The following is a 20,962-nucleotide window of genomic DNA, read 5'->3' as shown; positions in this document are numbered from 1 at the left end:
TGGGTACGTTTATCCTGAGTTACTACAGATCACAGTGTGTTTTTATAAGACAAACTGCAAGCCAGCACTCTGAGCTGTTTCCACTCTTAATTGCTATAACTGCCCTACCAAGCTGGGAGTGATAGGGAGCTGCTGTCTCTCCCTAAAAAAAGCAGCAAGAAAACTTTCTCCAAAGCTCCTAAGTGGACAAATGTCTAACGGGTCTTTTCTTGAGGGATATCACTGGTGAGCAGCTGGCAGACACGGACACTGGACTAAGAACCATCAGTGCAGCCCCCTCACTGCAACACCCTACTGCTGCTGGGTGGGTCCCAGCAGGAGAGAAAAGACAGACGTTTTCCAGTGGCTCACAGCAGGTATCTGCTCTCAGAAGGGCTACGCTGCAGGGGGCTGACACTGCTGTTGTTAGCCTGGATTTAACAGTGGTGAAGATAACAAAAGAGAACCAGGAGGCAGGACAGCAGGCTTCAGTTAGAAGTGCTATCTGCAGCCAGTATGCTTATTTGGGCTTGCCCAACACAGGATTTCAAAGTATGACATCCTTGGTGGGATCTGGTTGCTTGAAGATAGGAGCCTGGGTCTGTTTTAGATGACCTGGGTATCTCATCTGGCATCCAGCAGCCAGGTCAGAAGGGTGCTGGTCTCCTGTGTCATGCCCACCTGCTCTGCGTGGATGTCTGTGATCCCCTGGGACACCTAAAAGGGCATATAACAGCAATGCTGAGATGCGCAGACCCACTAACTCTGTCCAGAGCCATGATGCTGCATCTCTGCTTTTGAAGGTTCTCTGCTGTGGAAAAACAATCTGGTGTATACTGCAGGAACATGGGACTTGATAACCACTAGCATGTGCACCTCATTCCTAAAGCTCAGAGGTGGCATCATCCAGAATGGAGCTACTACAGTATCTTTTCAGGTCACAGCCACCTCATGTTCCAAAAGACCCCTTCCCAAGACCTCCATTTGGTGATCCACATTTGGTTGGTGAGGGCTATTTTTCTGGTAGTACAAGCAGCCAGTAGCATCCTGGTATCCTCAAGAAGAGACAAGCTTAGTTTGGTCTTTGTATGTCCTCTGCATTTCTTTTTTTTGGTGCATCCACACAAAGTGGTCACAACAAAACTTGATGACGAGACAATTGTTGGTGTTTGAGAGAAGTACTCCCTCCACCTGCAGAAGGGCAACCATTTGGTATTTTTGTAGAAATGTTGGTTCTAATACCCTGGTGCAAAGTTCCTTTATGGCTTCTTCAAGGTTAATTGTCTTTGCCTTGAGAAACTCACTGGCAATTGTTTTTTTTCACTTTCTGCACATGAATTTCTGAACCACAGATTTTAAAAACTAGAACCGATTTTGTGAGATGAACTGCAGGATCACAGTAATGCCTCTGAATTTGTCAGAGCTTTTATCTTATAACAAAGTATTAGCTATTGGCACAGATTTTGCTGGCTGCTTTCTAAGCCCGAGAGGGTATGCTTGAATAGATATGTCAAAAATAACTGCTGACAAGAGCAACTTGCAAACTGTGGGCCATTGTCTGCTGTTAACTTGTCTGAAATCCCCTGGCATGCAAGCTAACATTTTCAGAGGAGTCCTTGAAGCCAGTGTCTCCTATTGCAGATGCAGTGGCCCAGGCTGTGCCCAGCTGAGACACAGTGACAACCCAACTGCTCCACGGGCCAGTGCACCAAACGGCTTTAGAAATTCTTCAAGCACTGACAGACATCTAGAACAGGCTTGCTCTGGGTGAGGATTAGGGTGGGATCGCCTGCTTCGACCTCCTTCACTCTCTGCAAAGCTCACTGGCGAGCTCAGTGACATCTGTCACTCAGTAGTAAGGCAGTTTAATTTAAGAAGCTGGATTCAGAGCTCAAATTGTCACAGGTATTTACTTCATAAATCACAATTAAAAAATTTATTAGGGCAGAAGAGATCACCATGAGCACATATAGAAAGAGCACACAACTCTTCTTGCTGCTGGATTAAAACATGTTTTTAAGAAGGCCATCTAAAGAAATTATTTCAACACAGAAACTGTGCCTGGATATAGGTGAGTTGACCGGCCAAACAGCAAGCAACTTCTGTGCACTGTCACTGCCAGCATGTAGGAAGGAGCACAACTTCTCTAGCCTGGTGGTTAAAAGCACAGTTAAAACCTCTGCCTACAGAGCAGTTCTGAGACCCCCTGCCCTCTCCCAGCACTATTTTCACAGTCAGTGACTAAGGCATCGGACAGCCCTGGGAGCAGTAAGCAGGCAGGTACCCCCAAGGAAGCAAAACTCTCCATACTTAAATGACATTAAACAGAGAGATAAATAGAGAGGCGGCAGCTGATTGGGTTGAGATTTAAGGGGTGGAAACCAATATTCTTGCTTTAAATGTCTCAGTCTCTATGGACTTAGCCTCTAATGGTCCACCTTGTCACCTAAGGACCTTGGCCTTCAAAAGACTACAGACTTGGCCATAGTGTGAGTCCAATATTTGGATATCGGCAAGCACTCTTGTTGAGCTGTTACTTAACTTTCCCAATGCCCAAGTTCATGCTGGTGGGCACGTGCAGAGATAACTAATGCTCTTGGGAGCAGTCTAGTGGCTGGCAAGTCTCAAAGATCATTTTGACTTGGAGATGTCCTCAAAGTTTCCACACTCAGAAAGGCAATACACAACCAACAGCAAGAATATTTTGTGAGGGATGGAAAGGGAGCAGAAAGAATAAAGCAAAACACTGATGCTGTCCTGCAGGTGACCAGCCTGTGCCTTCTGGGCTGCATAGTTAGTAAGCAAATGAAGGGTGTCCTCTCACTGCTGGAACAACACTGCTTGACTAGCAAAAACGCTGCTCACAGGGATTACTGGATAATTCGCATCCCTAGCTGTCGAAGGAAGTGAACAAGATCGGGCAGCCATAGTGAAGTTGCTGGGGCTGCCCTGGGACTCTGCTGCTGTTGTTGGCCTGGGCCTTGCTCACCAGCAGCTGAGGTCAGAGAGAGCTACACTACCATCCTTCCACAGCCAGAAACCTGTGCAATCCGCTCTAGGTGAACCTGCTTTAGCAAGTGGGTTGGACTAGATGATCTCCAGAGGTCCCTTCCAACCCCAACCATTCTGTGATTCTGTAACCACTCCTACATATCCCCTTCTTCTGCTGGAGGAAGTGTCTCACAAGGCTTGGCCAAGTTTTAGTCCTTGAGTAACAGGTTCAGATAACTGGAGGGGACCAGGACAGTGCTTAGGAGGATCCCCTCAGGACAGGATGGGTCAGGACCTTTAAGTTAGAACAGCCTGCTTTAAACATAGTTTCAAATTTCTTCTTCCTGTTAGATTAAGGGAGATAGAAAAACATTTCTCTATCTCCTAGCTTATCTCCTAGGAGGAGAGCTGTTTGATGTAATGGAGTGATAATGGATGAGTCTCTCTGGTTACTTTGAGAAAAAGGGCTTATCTGACACAGGATTTTTAAATCTAGGAGGGCTCACACCCAGAGAGAGGAATGAGGCTGGCCTACATTTAGATACCCTGAAAAGTACCTGCCTTAGGCTCTGCCTCTGAACATTTCCTACAGATGAAAGCTTGAATGAACCTCAGCTCCAGATGCCCAACTTTGCCAAGGATTTTAGAGCAGCCCTGAAGTTAACTCAGCAATGAGGTTTCTGCAAAGCAGCAGGTCACTCAGCACTGAAGCCTGTGCTGCTGAAGCCTTTTGAAACTGAGACTCAGCTGTCTAAATTACGTCAGGCCAGATTTCTTAAACGTGTTTTGGCATCTGAGTACAGCAAGTGCCTTTTTGACCTAAGCAGGTCAAAACACTTTGAAAAAATCTGTTCCCCATGTGATTAAAAGGGGAGTGAAAATCTCCAGCAAAATCTCAGTACCAGTCAGAATAATTTTGCAGGAAGCACCATTTAAAGTCTGCAAAGCACAGACCTAAAGTGAAAATGGTGCTTGAAGCAATCAAAGGTGCTATGCTAACACTGACAGAGACGTGTGTTGTCTTGGAGAGCTTCAACCCTACAAGATGTAAACAGTTGTAAGGGAAGGAAATAAAATATTAAGGAAAAGAAGGCAGCGGCACTGTTAGAAACATATACAACTGAGTTGGACTAACCCCAACTTTGAGAAGCTGCTCTTACAAACCTCTTGTGGAGGCTGTAAACCAGAGGAGTGGTAAACTGCTCTGCATTCACACAGCACACCACACTCCAGAGCCAAAATTCGGAGCAGAGGCTCTGATAATAGTCTCTAATTGCTAACATGTACGTCCATAATTAGACAAAAAAGCAAAAAAGGGTGGATTCCAGTCTTAAAAAATCCTTAGGCTTGTACGGTCCACTGAAACACTGCAGGTCACTGCATTAGCTCTGTTTTCTTGTGGCAGCGGAGACGCCAAAGCCCAAAAGGACAGTGGAGCCCACACAGGTGAGCCTGAGGGAGTGTGGCTTCCTCCTGAGCCCTGCGGTACTCAGAACAGCACTGATTCCTGTGCGTATTTTATGTTGGGCGACAGAGGAACTACGGTGAAGTTGTCCCAGAATGGAGTAGGGAATGGAATGCTAGGACAGGCTTTGAAACAAAAGTCAAACCCACTCCATTTACCTTTCGATGCCCCACTATTTTAGGACATGAAAAGGAGAATAAAGTAAGGCCTGTTAGATTTCTCTTCTCCTTTTTTTCCACCCCCTAAAAATGACTGCTTGTTACAGACAGGAAGCAACTGCCAGAAGTTATTCACCTCCGATCCTTTATCACTTAAAAAAGCATTTTGTCTCGGTCAACGGAGCCACTGGCAACTGCGGTTTGGGAACAGCTATCTATCTATAATGATAACTAATAAAAGAAAGTGTCTTCCCCTTTGAATCCCAGCTGAGAGATTTTACCAAGTGATCAAACTTGTCTGAACCTCGGAGCAGCAGCTTTGAAGTAATAAGAAAGAGATTGAAAACCTGCAGCCAAGAGCCGCACACACCTCATTAGGGCCCAGCCATGCGGGAAGGACGAGCGGCAGCCGCCGGGCCCAGGCCCGCGCACCCGCTGGAGAGGGGCTGCGGGAAGGGGGGATAAAAGAGCCTTTCACATGGAACTGCACCAGGGACATTTTTATGAGCGCCAGCCCTGAGGCCAAGAGGCCTGTACAGCCCCACCATGCTCCTGCCTGCGCCATGGTGCTGCCCATGCCCTGCTCCTGCCCACGCCATGCTGCTGCCTGCACCACACTGCCGTCACCCTTCCTCAGCCTCCCCCATTTTTGTTTGTTTGTTTGTTTCTTTCTTTCTTTCTGAAGAACAGAGTTTAACGTACAGGGCTCTACCTTCCCCAGGTTATCCTCAGAAAAGCGTCCCCCACCCCCCAAAATGAGAAACATATTTCTGCAAGATAGCGAGCTGGGTTCTCCAATCTGGTTCAGCAGATTTCATGTGAGACTTTGTGGCATAATTCAGCTAAATGATTTTCTTCTGAAAACAAAAACCTCAAACAAAACAAAAGCACTAAAGCTTGACAGACTTGTAAAATGCTTTTAAAAACGTCTGAAGAGTTTAATCATAGATCTTGCCACACAGACACTGGTGAGGCTGTGTGGTGGCAATAAAGCAGAGTATTTCACTTTGAGAGCTGAAGTTCTGGGTTTAATTTTCAGTTTCAGACTAAACAGCAGGTCTGCAGCACAAGGCAGGGTGAAGACTCCCGAGCAAAACACGGTAATGGGAATGCTTTTCTTGCAAACTTTACTGATTGTGTAACCATGGATCACCTCTTTGTGCAGGCGAAAATGCAAAATCAGAGAAGTTTGTGTTGGTTCTTATAAATTTGCCCCCCCATCCCCTGCAAAGAATTCTGCTTCTATTTTATTATGTAATGCTGCAGGCTAAAAATATATCCCTAATTTAAGCATTCTTGCCAATAAATGTACAAATACCAGGTAATCCAAAAAGGGTAGTTATGGTTTAATGACATACTCTTCTTATCTTCTTAATATGTTCAACTCCTAAAGGATTTAGAGCAATGCATTTAAAGATTTTTTTCAACTTATTGAATATCTCCACAGAGTCTCGTGGAAAGGGTGATAAAGGACAGTCCTCGTCAGCATGGAGCAGCAACCCAACTTTTCAAGCTCCAGCTGCACCACAGTCTGTGCTACCACAGGGCAAAGCTATTTCTTTCTCTAAGCAAGACAGTCTGATTCAAAGGGAGTGGGGCTGTCCAACCGAACAGTTAGTGATTATTTCCTTTTGATTACAGAACCTTTTATGGGAGTTTCTTTTCCAGTTGAACACATCTATATTCTATAATCAAATCAGAAAAGGTATCCTGGTGGAAATGTGTGTTCAAAACCTTTTTTTTAGGAGCAAGGCAGATTTACCGCAATTTACATCTTAATATTAATCTATTCACCTCTTCCTAAACATAAAAAAATACTAATATAAATTACAGTTAATGTCTCATTATTATAATACCATTCTCAGGAGACTATTAAACTGATGGGCGAGCCACCTAACATACTGTAGCTGTCTCTTTGCTGTTCTGATTTCAGTTTCCAGATTTTACCTCAAAATAAGCATGAGAATCAGGGAAGGGGAGACGGTAGAAGCCAGTCACTGCCCTGAATCTGATATCTCCTGGGTCCTAGAGCTCACATGTCCCTTCCTTCAGACTCAAGTCTGGTTTCAATGGAGCTCTCATTTTTCTTCCCACTAATCCTGCCGTGAGATCAACCATTGGTAACTCTGTGAGAAATTAAATACCAGGATGTGGGAAATCTGAGATCTGAATTCGGGCAGAATGTGGGTGATTCATTTTTTAATTTCTCTCTTTCCCATGGTTGTTGTGTGGCAAATAACTCCACAAACCTGAGATCAGAGATCAGCTCTGAACAATGTGGCTACATTGACAGAGCAGAAGCAAAGCAAGTACATTCATGATATTATATCCCTTTTTAATCTAAGCAACAGTCACTTCTAAAGAGAGATTTTGGCTAACGTTTTCTGAAAACATTCTAGCATTTCCAGAAGTGCCTTACAACGGGATCAGCAGCAGAACTTCATCATGGTGATGCTCACCATCTGTTGGAGCAGACTTCATCAGGAATTTCACATTTACGGCATTGTGATCCCAATGAAACAGGATCCATGAGGCAGTTTGCTATGGTGATGTGAGTGCTATGATGTCCAACAGTCAGGCAGTCATTTTGAATGGCTTTTTTTCCTTCCTCAGTGTCAGAAAAGCACATTTATTTATTTAGGTCCTATAAGGATGAATTCAAGATGCTTGTAAACATTGGACTGCCCAAAGGTTTAGATCCTTCATACACTGCTTGGCAATGTGCTGATGTCTGAAAACCACCTACGTACCCCTGTAGCCTTCAATATGAAGTACCTAGGGGCACAATTCTCACTGCATAGTCTACTAAGAGGTTGTGACACTCCCAAACCTTTTACTCTATCTATAAACACAGCAGCACCATGCTCACAAAATCCAAAGAGCAACCGATGACCATGAGCTCTCAATGTGCCCCCCAGACAGCAGCCTGTCTGTCGCAGCCAGAGCTTCACACCATCACAGCACTGAGGAACAGCACAGTGAGAGCACCAACAGAAGCGATAAAGGATGGAAGTTCCACCAGGGAAAATGGTTTCGAAGTGTCTGTCATGATTTTATTTCATGCTGACTTTAATGGATCCTTTGCCTGAGTTGTTTTCTGCGAGCTGCAAGGGAGGAGGCATGCTTGTGGGTCCAGCTTTAGCATTTGGCACAGGTGTCACAAGCTGCCCAGAGAGGCCAGATGTCACCCCAGGGGATCATGGCAGCACTGATTTCAAGAAACTAAATTCACCGAATTCCACAAATGCTCCACAGTGACTGACAGAGTAGCTGAGAAATGCTGCTTCTTCTATTCCAAGACTGTTATTTTGGGCTACACGGGGATCCTATAAAACTCCCCAGATGTCATGGAAACTCCAGCATAAAACACGATATTGGCTTCTTATTACTTCCTTCCAGAACATGTTTAAAGACGTATATCGGTTAATAAAGGCTGAGCATATTGCTCTTTTCCCTAGCCAAATCTTTAATAGTTCTGGTAGGCAAATACTGTAACTGACCATCCTCACAAATTATTTAACAGATACAAAAATGTATTTTCATCAGTCTTAACTTCAATTTTCACTGCGTTTACCTTTTTCCACTTCCATTGCAGCATACCTCATTTTGAACATACAATTTGCAACAGAATTTCTATGGTCCTGAACTGGCACAGAAAAGATGTAGCAATTTCTAGAAAAGGCTGCATAGAAGGTTCACATCCCCTGCTTTTCAGTGAGGCAGATCATCTGGGTTACAGCCCTGGAGTATCAATTAATAACATTTATGTCAGGAAATCGGGCATCTTTCAGTGACTTCAGATGGGTTTGGAGGAGTAACAATGATGCTGACTGTGAAAGATGTAGAGTTTTTATGAAAAGCTCAGTAACCAAGCTCTCAGCAAACAGCGCTTTCTTTCTGTGCTGCCTTCTGACAAACCTCATCTTTCCTTATTAGCGTTTTGATTATTTTTGTTGCTTTAAGTCCAGAGGCTTCTGGTAGTTTCAACTTTGTGGATATCATTCTAGAAACATCTTAAAATAATCCAAATTTTCAGAGGGTAGCCAAGTACTGCCTAGAATAAGATACCCAAGTGTTCACAGCACAGACTCTTGTTACTTTTGGAAATCTTGGTCAAAATGCGTAGCACGTATATGCAAAAGTAGCACTGTTTAATTTACTCTTGACTCGACATTTTTTTAAACACTGTTCCCGGCCCAGCCACCTTCCTCAATGGTGTTTCCCCAGCACACGTCACAGCCTCTTCTCTTCTGGCTTAGCGAGATTTTGGTTCATGTCAAATTGGAGCCAAGTTGTGAACTGGATGGAGTATCTCCCTAAAGAACTTCTGTGGCCACAGCCATGGGGTCAAACACAAAACCATCCTATCCACAGCCATCACGGGCTGTCTTGGACTTCTTCCCCAAGCCAGGGAGGAGGTGAGGAGGGGGCAAAGAGGGGCACTGCTGACTTAGGAAAATATTTTATCTCACCCCTTCAGCCTCCAGCCTTCTACTACCAACTGCAGCACCTGCTCCAAGTGCTGCACAAGGAGTGTAGTCCCTCAATGTCTCTGCGTGCTTTTAGGGACAGGTATTGAGCAGCACACAGGGAAAGAGCAGTGACCAGAGAGCATGTCTGTATTGAAAAATGTGTGACCAGCACTGCATTCAGAAAGCTGCCTCCCGCTCCAGGGCTTGTCTCACGGGAATTAAGTGTTGCATATCTGAACAGTTAAAATAACCCTTTTTTGCCTTGTGACTGTTCAGAGCTGAAGGTTCCTCCTGTGCCAGGCTATGCCATGGCACTTCTGCTCTTTGACTGACTCAGAAACTGGCTGACAAGGACACAACAGCTCCAAGTAGCACGTTCCAGCAGGCAAGACTCTCAGTCTCCCAGACCGTCCCTGACAGGCCATGGAGCAAAAATATCTTGCTAAATCTGATTCCTTTTTAGTCACAGCAAATCAATGTGCCCTTGTGGCCAAGAAGGCCGATGGTGTCCTGGGGTGCATTAAGAAAAGTGTGACCAGCAGGTCAAGGGAGGTTCTCCTCCCCCTCTTCTCTGCCCTAGTGAGGCTGCATCTGGAGTACTGTGTCTAGTTCTGGGATCTCCAGTTTAAGAAGGACAAGGAATTATTGGAGAGAAAGCAGTGGAGAGCTACAAAGATGACTATGGGTCTGGAGCATCTTTCTTATGAGGAGAGACTGAGAGAGCTGGGTCTGTTTGGCCTGGAGAAGAGAAAGCTGAGAGGGGATCTCATAAATGTTTATAAATATCTCAAGGGTGGGTGTCAAGCGGATGGGACCAGTCTCCTTTCAGTGGTGCTCAATAACAGGATGAGGGACAATGGACACAGACTGAAGCACAGGAGGTTCCATCTGAATATGAGGAGAAACTTCTTTACTTTGAGGGTGCCAGAGCACTGGAACAGGCTGCCCAGAGAGGTTGTGGAGTTTCCTGCTTTGGAGACACTCAAAACCTGCCTGGACAAATTCCTATCAATCTACTCTAGGTGAACCTGCTTTAGCAGGTGGGTTGGACTAGATGATCTCCAGAGGTCCCTTCCAACCCCAACTATTCTCTGATTCTGTGTGTGCACTCTTATAACTCCCTTAGGCAAAAAGGGAGCATCAGCACTTTGGTTTTAGTAGAAGGGGCATCAAGCCACTTGCCTAGAAGGGGACTTGCACACCACAGTGCTCACTGTTGATGGATTCGAAGGAGGCAAGAGGCTCACCTGGCACAGTGCTGATCAGGGGACCTCTGCTCCTTAGGCAGTGTGCAGGGACATGGGGACAGGCACCTCAGCCTGCCTCACGTGCCAATGGTATGCCAAGCAAGGGGATGCTTAATTCAGTCAGCAAAAAATCTTTAACGGAAGGAACCATTCAAAATCCTGTTTCTTTTCTGGGACCTGGGCAGCTTGTGCTTCTCTTTGAACACCCAAACACTGCCTGCAGGGAAACGGGGCTGTTTGTGTATCTCTGGGTATATAAAAAGATTTAGTGCTGGATTACAGAGCTTATTTGCATATCTGAAGTGTAGCAGTGGTTTATGATGCACACTTGAATGTTAACTACCTTTGTAAAAAACGTGTCTGTTTCCTTCGAGTTCTCCACAAAATGGTGGAAATGTTGGGTGAGCTCTTTCTATATTTTCATTACTGGCAGGAAGGGTTCAGTTGAAGAAACTACTCAAATGAGCTGTGAGCAAAAGCAATTTTTATAAAATAATTGATTTGTGGTAGATGATTCTGTGGTCCCAGTGTGTAGTGTGTGGGACTGTACAGGCTAGCAAAGTGTTTGCCACCCCAGAACTGAGAGGCCAGCATGTACCTACCACCATCAACAAGAGAAACTACAAAATATAAAAAAACCATTGCCTCCCAGAGCAGCAACCTACATCTTCAGATCACTGTATATATTTCTGATTTATGATTCTTTAAAAGTGACTGAATATCTGAATATACTCCTGTCTTGAGGATAGTTTTTTCCCTTTTCTTCCCTTCCTTCTGGTCTCTATTTATTTGTTTCATTTTTTACACCCAAATTTCTGAAAGCAGCCATCTGAAAAATGTTACTCTATCATAGCTATGTAATAAATGACAATAATAAAAAATTAAAACCTTGGAAAACTGAATCTTTCACTGATTTTGGTATTTAGGTGCAGCATCATTGAATTATGTTATTCAGAATCTATTCAGAAATTGTGTCATATAAGTAACAAAATATTTGCTGTCAGAAATACCTGATTTCCTCTACTAGCCCTCACTCACAGCAAAGGTTAGTGCTTCATCTCTTCATAGAACTGGTAATTGCAACTTCTATGTTTTTCCTCCTGTTTTTTTGTTTTTATTTCAAAAAACTGTGCTCTTTTTTTTTTTTTTTTTTTTTTCAGTCATCACACAAACTATTCCATCTCCCTGTCACAATAAACCAACTATAAAAGAAGACTGAATATGTCCTCCTTTGGAAACCATATAATGCAGTTGCCACCATCTTGCCTTGGCAGAAGAAAGAAGGCAAGGATGTAAAGCCCAGCATCCTCCACAAGACTCCATCTACTGCATCCATGAAGGAAAGCAAGAGACTCTCCTGATTTCCTTAAAATCAAATTCAAATCTCTCCCAGAGCAATGGTAGGTCTATTCCTGGAGTACAGGCACCCATCTGATTTCTTAAGGATTCTGGCTCCAGTCCATGAATTTATTATGATTCTGTTCTTTTTCATTTTATACCAAGCAATCCTTACATGTTGTTTGAAATATAAAAGGCAGAACTGGTAACAATGAAATGTAATTTTCAAATTGAAGCCATTTTTCGTAAGAATTCCCATGACATTTTTATCCATTTGTTAAAATGATGCTTTTGAATCAGAAAAAAATGTTTGCAGAGCAAAATTTGAAAGGATTTTGCAAAGCAAATGTGTTCAAAACCAAAATCAAACCCTAACTGGATTTAAAAAAACTCAGTCCCTAAGTGATCATAATATTGTGAAGTTTTGGAAAAGCAAAAATTCCAAGAACACCCTATGGGGAAAAGGGTTAATAAAAACAGGTTATTTCATCATGACACTATTTATGCAAAACCTCTGACAAATTCCAACAAGCATCGTCCCCCTGCCTGGTGGTGGTGGGAGGCAGGGCACCAAACTCGAAGGTCCCACAGCAGGTCTGCGGCTCAGCGCCACTGGGAAAGCTTTGAGCAGCTCCACATGGGGAGGTGCAGCTGGTCTGGGCTCATGGAGCTGTTATATACACTTGATCGGCACGTGTTCACATGGTATAAAGAGCCTCCAGCGCATATAGAAGATGTCCTCTACTGCTCTTTTTGGGAAAACTTTCAGTATTTGCTTTAAAGAAAAAAAAAAGCTAACTCAGCCTTTCAAAAGGTGTTCTGGAGTGGGGTATATAACACACACAGACTTGCCCTATGCTGAGGTATAAAATTCCACATACCACTGGAAAATAAAGTTTTACTCCTATGGGAACTGACAACTTTCACAGAGTCACAGAATGTTTGGGATTGGAAGGGACCTTGAAAGATCATCCAGTCCAATCCCCCTGCCGGAGCAAGAACATCTAGATGAGGTTACAGAAGAATGTCTCCAGAGAAGGAGACTCCACAACCTCCCTGGGCAGCCTGTTCCAGTGTTCTGTCACCCTCACTGTGAAGAAGTTTCTTCTCATATTTAAGTGGAACCTCCTGTGTTCCAGTTTGCACCCATTGCCCCTTGTCCTATCATTGGTTGTCACCGAGAAGAGCCTGGCTTCATCCTTGTGAAACTCACCCTTTACATATCTATAAATATTAATGAGGTCACCCCTCTGTCTCCTCTTCTCCAAGCTAAAGAGACCCAGCTCCCTCAGCCTTTTAAATCTCCATATCAGTAAATACAGAAAAAGTGCATGACACAGCTTGCTGGAGGCAGTGCGAAGAGCAATGAAACCCTGGGGCACCAGGTCAACCCCAAAGGTGGAGGTTTTCAGTTCTCAGTTGAGTAAGGCTGCAATATTCTCAGCTCAGCAGGACACAGGGTGGGCTGGGACAGTGGCACATGCTCTCTTCAACCTGCTATAGTGGATCTCTGGAGTATTTCTACCACATTTATCTCCAGGATTTCCAAGAAGGGAAAAAAAATGAATCCACATGTGGTGGCTAGCATGTACACAGAATGCCTGAAGCTTGTGGAAGTACAGATTTGTTGCACATCACAGAGAGGTGTCATAGCATGTGCACCCACCAGCCAGGGTGTCCCAGGGTAACAGTCACGCCACCACCACAAGTCCCAGGCTCAGCTCTGCTCACCAACTCTCCTGCTCTGGGGCTGCGTATGAGTGTGTGAATCACAGATGTAGCTCCTGGGCTGCAAAGACTGTCTGATGCTTTCAGCATTTACTATGTCCTGCATTGAGGAGGCACATGTAACGGATGCAGCTGAGGAACGCATATAACTTGAGGGTGTGAGCTGTATATATGTTTTGACTAATTAATCTGCATAACTTTATTGATACCAAGACTGAGAAATGAGTAACAGGAAAAAATACAGTGAACCTGCATTTTCTTTCCTACCCAAAATAAAACTTTCTACCTTTTATTCCTGTTGAGATTTGACTTTTTTTTTGGACGTTGTTTTAAAAGCATGTAACATTGGGCATTAGGTAGAAAAGTACACTTTATGTGTGCTTTGTGTACTTTTTCTGTACACTTTTTTGTGTACACTTTTCTGTGTATACTTTATGCGTACTTTTCTGACCGATCACTGTCTTTCTGACTGATATGCTGTCTTTCAGACTCACATACAAAGGATTCTCAAGTATTTGAGATTTTAATAGACCTCCCAAAGAGATTACAAGATTTTCAAAGGGCTGTTCTACACTCACAGTATTTATTCTCTCAAGAAATGATAAAAATAAAACATGTCCTGTTTCCAGAAAACTTTGATGCCTTTCTTGATGTTTTCCTAAAAATATCTATTTCCTTTGTATTACTTAAGAGTGTAACTCCCCCATATGGCTGAGGCTACAGCTGCTACAAATAGCTTAAAAATGAGGAAACTGAGAAATTTCTACTTCTATTTGGACTGCTTATTTGCACACCTTGGTAAGAATATTACTACATCATGCTCGTAAGATCTGGCTGTCCATTCTTTGGAGACAGAGCAGTTTTCAAAGGTGTCTTGGTTTTGAGGTTTAGGCACATATTTACGTGAAAGTGTTAAACTTGCCAATGTCACACAGTTAGGCTCACTGTCTTTTCCTCATTTCCCCAGGGAAGTGTGAGACTATGTGTCAGTGATCATCACAAAGATGTGTACAGACCACAGGATTTAAAGGTTTGTATTAATGATATGGGCGTGCAGAGTTCCTGTGGGTTTTACTGCTGCTTTTACTGTCTGTACGATGGTAAATTTTCAGAGCTCTGAGGATGTTTGAAGATATTGCAGAAGTTTCTATAGGTATGGCCCTAAACTGGATAGCAGGTATTCATAAAGAGATTTAGAGCATGGCGGAACCCTGCACAATCCTTAAAATCTGGGAAACAGTGTGGTAACAGAGCTGTTATTCATAAAACGAGAATTTTATCTGGTCTTGCTGTTTCCATATCTTTAAAAAGGACAAAAACCCAAGGGGCTTAGGTACTAGCGACAATAACAGGAGTAACTGTGATGTAAACTGACGCTCATAGAAATCTTGGAGAATACACTAAACTTCAAGGCACGGCACTCAGTTTCTGCCACTTTTTCCGAGGCAGGCTGGGGTAACACGCTCACCATCACACAGCAGTTCTCGACTGTAACCTCTCACAGTCCCCACTGATGAAGAAAGGATACATTTCTAACTTAATCCAGACTGCCACATGGTAAAGCCATCTGGGAGGATATTTTGAAGGAAACAGATGGAAAAGGAAGAGATTCCTCTGAATGTAGTGTAAGATTTACATTATCCTCCATGAACTTCCATGTAGTCCCCATGTTTATATAATTTATCACTATTTCCTTAGACAGCTGAGATTAGGAAGCCTGCATGAGCTCATGTTCTTCTTGTTAATTCTGAGTCTGAACCTCCCTCCTTTAAAGGGAAATTCAGTAGTGTAAAAAGAAAACGGAGAAAGGCAACCAGACTTAAGTGAAACCCAGCAGCATGAAGCTCCTGATCATCCCAGGAATTACACCCTTTTACCTCCATCATCTTTCAGTCCCAACAAGACACTATCATGAGCCCTTGCTCACAGTGATCATTTTTGTTTTCTGCCATGCACACACACTCAGCAAAACCACCATGTTGTGCTAGCATAACCATGGAAGCAGGGTCTGTTAAAACCAGTAAGGGTTAAAGACAAGTCAATGATTTCACTGAACATCCCTCAGGCCAAGGTTTAAAACAAAAGAAATGCTCTCTGAGTGAAGACATGGCACACAAATTATTTAAAGAGTGTAATTTCAGTACTTGTGTTGTGATGACTGGGGATTTCTAAAAAGCCCTCTTGCTCCTTTCATGCATTCTCCAGTGCCTCCTTGTTTTCTGTACAAACATTTCCATTACCACTGGGAATGCCAAAGGGCCTCCTCTTCTCTCTCTCTTTCTCTCTTGGTGTATCTCTGACCATAGAGATGCTGCCAAGGCATCGTGCAGCAGCGGCTGCATGTAGCTGGCTGAAACACCCTATGGCATCCCCACCAGAGTCACCACTTTGGGAAAGAAGGGACGCAAACATCCATATAGGGAACCCTGGTGCTTCGATTCAAATGCCTGCGTCCCTTCACCATCAATTAAACCTGTCGTTATTTTGTTCTGCTACCAAAAGATGGAGTCCCAGGTCACCTATTTGTCCTCCTACGCCCCAGCCCAGCCTCAGCCACAGGCATTTTTCCCTCTCTTGCACCAGGGCTTGTGCTCAGTTACCGTTCAAACAAAACACTCGCAGGATTAAGCGCCCAGGGAGATTGGAGAGCCAGTAGCGCCACACATGCCATCGGCAGCGATGGCTTCTGCCAGGCTAAGCTGCGGCAAAGCCACCAGCTCTAGACCCTTTTATTCTGCTGACCATAGCGGATACGAGCTCTGCTACGTACCAGAGGAAACCACAACGCAAACAGCCTCCCAGGAGCCTCTGCCTCCTGGATTTGGCCTCCTTTGTACAGCAGGGCTTAAGCCTCCCTGTCTCTCAGGTGCCACGGAGGAGATGGCTGGCTTTGTGCCCACTGGCAGATTTACTACCATGTTGTAGTAGGAATAGCCTGATTGTGGCCATAAGAGTTGAAGGATATAAGTGAGACCAGGGAGAGGAAACACCTTTTATTAGAACAACTTGGTATGCTTTGAAATGTGTGGTGTAGTCAGATGGTGAGTCCTTGGGGACTGATGCGTTTCTTGCATAAGTTGGCCTAACAAAAGACATTACCTCTCCTTGAAAAACTTACCTCACTTGAAAATACTACTACATTCATCCTGTATGTTATCTCCGCCATTCGGAGACATTAAAATTATTGCCAGTGCCATAGATCCATCATTGCTGTGAGTACATCGACTTCTTGTGTAGAAACCTGATTCCGGCACATGCTTTGGAGAGTTACATCATTTCACCCCTTTAACTCACAGCCAGGATGCTTTCTGTTTCTTATGTAACAGCTCCTAATTCAGATTACAGTAGATATTACAATATTGTACACTGTACAATAATGTATTAAAACCATAAGGTGGAAAAACAAAGTATTATTCCCTTCTGAAAGCAGACCTCTTTCCAGAAAAGCAATGGACCCTTTATGCTCTTGACTCAGCAGTCATTCATATTCATGGTGGTAGCACAGCACAGCCCAATCCATCTCATGCCCACAGTCTTTTTAATCTGCATGTGCGCATGTAACAAAATGACAGAGTTTGGTTTTGAGGTTTTTTAATACAGGGCAGGCTGGGGAAAGAAAATGGAGGTGATTGTATATGCAGTGTTTGACCTGTTTCATGTCACCTTGTGGCTTGCACTTTGTCCAAGGTGTTAAAGAAGAATAATAACATCCAACAGAAAAAGTTCAAATTTGCTAGTCTTTATGATGGATCCCATCTAGTGACCAAGTTCAGCCTATTTTATTTAGTGGATTTAGAGATTCTTTTAGACCTTCGGGAGAAAAATTTTACACCTGTGCCCCCTCCTCGGCATAAGCAGTCCCCCATTACCGACGTTCAGGACATACTGAGATACCTCTCACATGCCGGACTCGTCATGCACCACTTTTGTGTGTGTGTCTGTACATGCATTATCATCGCAAGGTGGCTGCAGCAGAAAGAGGACATTTCTGAGCAAGCACCCTCCACTGCTTCCTCCTCTCCTTCCCAAGGGCCACCACATGAACTGTCCCCCAGCTTGTACGATTGATGTATTTCCCTTCATTCTTTACAGTAAAGGAGACCAGTTTAAATACCAAAGAATGATTTCACTTAAAATAGCCTAAAGAATTTAAATTAGCTTTTCTTACCTGAGCAGGCTTCTTTTGAACCACTTGTTGAGGCTGAAAAGTAAAACAAAGCACAGTGAGAAACAAAATTCACTGAGGTCACCTGACTGTGATTTCACAGATGCTGGAAAAACTGTTTTCAGCAACAGAAACAAAACACAGACAAAGCCCACAATTCAGAAATGGAGTGATGAACATACCCGGCTCTCACACTCAGCCTCTGCTACACCTATCTATGACCTTGATCTGAAGCAGTTCAGATCACTGTTGCTGCAGAGGAGTACATTAAGTTTGTATAATTAAAACCAAGGTTAAATCTTATTTAGCATGTTACATCTTTCAGCTCTTCTATGGTATTGCTAGATTTACTTTGCTGAATTACTTATCAGACTGTGAGAGGCCTAATTGTATAACCAGATTTTATTGTCTCCACTGATGCTGTTCACTGTCTTACCACACTTTTCCAGCTGTGAGTGGAGTGTCCTGCTGTGGGGAGGCTGTCTCTGCTGGCCGTGAGCAGGAGCACAGCTTGGGCAGGGAGGTGAGGGACACATAACCCCAACCCTGAGCCAGGGATTCCCACTAAACCAAAGTCATCCCTGCCAAAGCCAGGAGGCTGGGATAGGCAGTGGCTCCAGCCCTCGGAAGCTCTGGTTTGACATCTCCAGCTGCATGAAGGTGATGCTGTGCTGACCCTTGTGAGCCTGTCGACATAATTTTGGTGATGCCTATCATTGGGCAGGTTGGGTGTGTGGGCAGGGAGAGCTGAAGGTTGTGTCTATCTGCCCACGCAGGATGTGGTGGCACAGTCACAGACTCCTCAGCAAGTCTGGCTGCTTCCACCCAGGAATGAGAAACATAGTCCCCACATGAGTCAGGAGACCCACCAACATGCCAGCACCCTTCATTCCCAGCTTGGGGAGGAAAAGGAGTACCGATTAAGGAACTAATACAGGAGCACTTAAAATACATCACCACTGCCCAGATTATGTGAGGACCCTTGTGGGTTCTACAAGCAGCATGGAACAATCAGACCACAGATAAAGGATGAAATCCTGACACTGAGAACACAAAGGGGCTTTTCTCACTTCAGTGGGGCAAAGCTGCTGCCTTCGCCCACCCCCCAGGACTCTCTGTTTTCAAAGTATATGAATTGCACCCAATGATTTTCTTCCTCCCCTTCCTTCCTGCCTGTTCCTAATCCCAGCCATGATTTTAGTGCCTCACTTGGGCAGAAGCCAACACGCTGTCCCTCTGCATGGCCAAAAAACTCATTTTCATGACAGTGTAGTAGGAAATAACTGGCATATTTCTGAATAAACATTTTAGTGTAACTGGCCTTTCAGAGCAATATTTCAGTGGGAAGGATCAATGAAAATGTAAATTAAACGTAACTGATTCAATTCAGACTGCCCACCACAAGCATCCCATTATAACAAGAGATGCTTTGTTTATTTGCAGTCTTTTTCTAATTCAGCCAAATCCTATTGCTGTTATATTTTTGTATTTGTGCCTCAGGCTCCAAGTCCTGCTCTCAAATAAATATGAGAAAAAAACCCGATGTGATGACTGGGTCCGTCTTTAACTTCAGGGTGGACCCTTTTGTAATAAATTCCCTTGCAATGGAGAAGCTGTTACCAAGGCACACATTTTACTGATGCCTTCTCCAGGTGGACTGCAAGCCTTTGCTGCCCTTGGACAAAGGAATGATTTGTTTCAAAGGAATCCCTCATAAGTACAGAACTCATTGAGCTCTTCAGTGATCTGCCACTAGTGCTTTTCCACTTTATTTTCTTTTTTTTGCCAGCTGATTACACCTGTACGCATGTTTATTCCCAAACCACATGAAATCCACAGACATTCTTAGAGGCTGACTGTTTTCTCCTGCTCAGAAATCCCCATATATTTTTGGCTGCGCACTCTGCATTCATGTGACTCTCACACACTGTAGCTCAATGAAATCTTCTGAAAGAGCTGCCAACTCACCAAATTTTCCATGAATTAGGTCCTGACACTTCAATGAGAGGAAAGACAATGTCTGAAACAAGGCCAGCTCTGGCTTTCTGCCCAGTATGTGTCACAGTAATTCTACCAGCTGCCCTTCTACACAGCACTTCATACTTTTCAGACCACCAAAAAGCCCCTTGAATGCCTTCAGTGATAGCTGGGCTCGAGCTGCCAGCATGTTTTCCCAGCCTCTGGCACCCAGTGGCTCCGGACTGGACCTAGAAAGTTTTTTGTATGCGTTTGGTTTGTTTTGTTGTTATTTTTATGAATGGATTTCACAGGGGACTCTGACTCCAGCACAATCCTATCCAGCCATTCATAAAAAGCAGAGGGAAAATATTGTACTTTGCCCAGTTGGAAACTGTCTCTGATATACTGACCAAGGCGTTCAAGAATCTTAGTCATTCAAGACCTTTGCTATCGTAGGGCTTCATGTCGAGAGCTCCCTGGCAGCGCTTGCTTACTGCCAGCCAGCTTTCCACTGGATTTGGGATCGGGAACTCCGTGTGTGTTACACTTTCTCCCTTCAGTGGAAGAAGCACAGCTATAAAGGTCCAAAGCCAGGTTCAGTCCCTTGGCCGGTGTTAATGGCACACACTGCTGACATGCCAGAGCCGTGCCACGCTGAGAGCTCCAGCTCGTGGTGGCTCAATCACTGCAAGCGCTGGTTTTCAGGGCTTTACTTTTCCTGCTTCAGCCTGGCTGGCTGGCAGAGCTTTTGGACAAATGTGGGCTGGATAGATCCAGCAAGGTCCAGTCCTGCGAGGATCACAGTGCCCGCCCACTTAGGTCACCCTAGAATAGAAGAACTGAGGTGTACAGGAATAATGAGAAACCTCCCAAGCACTCTCTTTCATTTCTTTAACCGTTCTGGATGTGATGCCTTTGGAAACTTTTTGACACGCTATAGATACAAATGCCTCAACGCACTAAGCTTTGTGCTGAGTTAAGAGATCTTTTCAGGGCTTCAAAGGAGACACCTCTGATCCAAGAGAGTGTTGCAACCGCATGTTCAACTAGCTGGAAAGAAAGATAATCTGTCTTGGTTATGAAGAAGACTGGACGCATAAAAAGAAAGAAGGACAAGAGACTTTAAAGAGGTGCTTTGGAACAAAATAAAGTTGTAGGCAGGACAAGAGAGCTCTGAACTATTACGTATCCTGCCAGAAGCGTGCACAGTCAGATGGCAGACCTGCTCTGCCAGAGGCTCTTGTGCTGCTGTCAGTGATCACACATAAGGGGAGCTTTGTGCAACACAGGACTTCCAGAATTTATTTTCATCGTAAGTTTAAAAAACTGCTATTGTACACTGAATGTGTATCAACTGAAATTCCATACACTTGAAAGCAAAATCCAGGGTTTTTTACACCATATGCAAGTACAAGGCAACCTTAAGTAGCTTTCTTAGATCTGTATGAGACAGAAACAAC

General features: G+C 44.1%; 1 protein-coding gene across 1 annotated transcript in view; it reads right to left on the bottom strand.

Annotated features, from left to right (window-relative positions):
- Window positions 1-20,962, bottom strand: part of HMGA2 (high mobility group AT-hook 2) — a 119,936-nt gene that overhangs the window by 6,876 nt on the left and 92,098 nt on the right. Inside the window, exon 4 of the mRNA XM_082066357.1 lies at window positions 17,547-17,579. Coding sequence (XP_081922483.1) covers window positions 17,547-17,579 — 33 coding nt within the window. The remainder of the gene's footprint in view (window positions 1-17,546; window positions 17,580-20,962) is intronic.

This window comes from Streptopelia decaocto, assembly GCF_964273445.1.
Source record: "Streptopelia decaocto genome assembly, chromosome: 1".
Lineage (NCBI taxonomy): Eukaryota > Metazoa > Chordata > Aves > Columbiformes > Columbidae > Streptopelia > Streptopelia decaocto.
The sequence above is the reverse complement of the archived record's forward strand: the minus strand, read 5'-3'. Positions and strand labels throughout refer to the sequence as shown.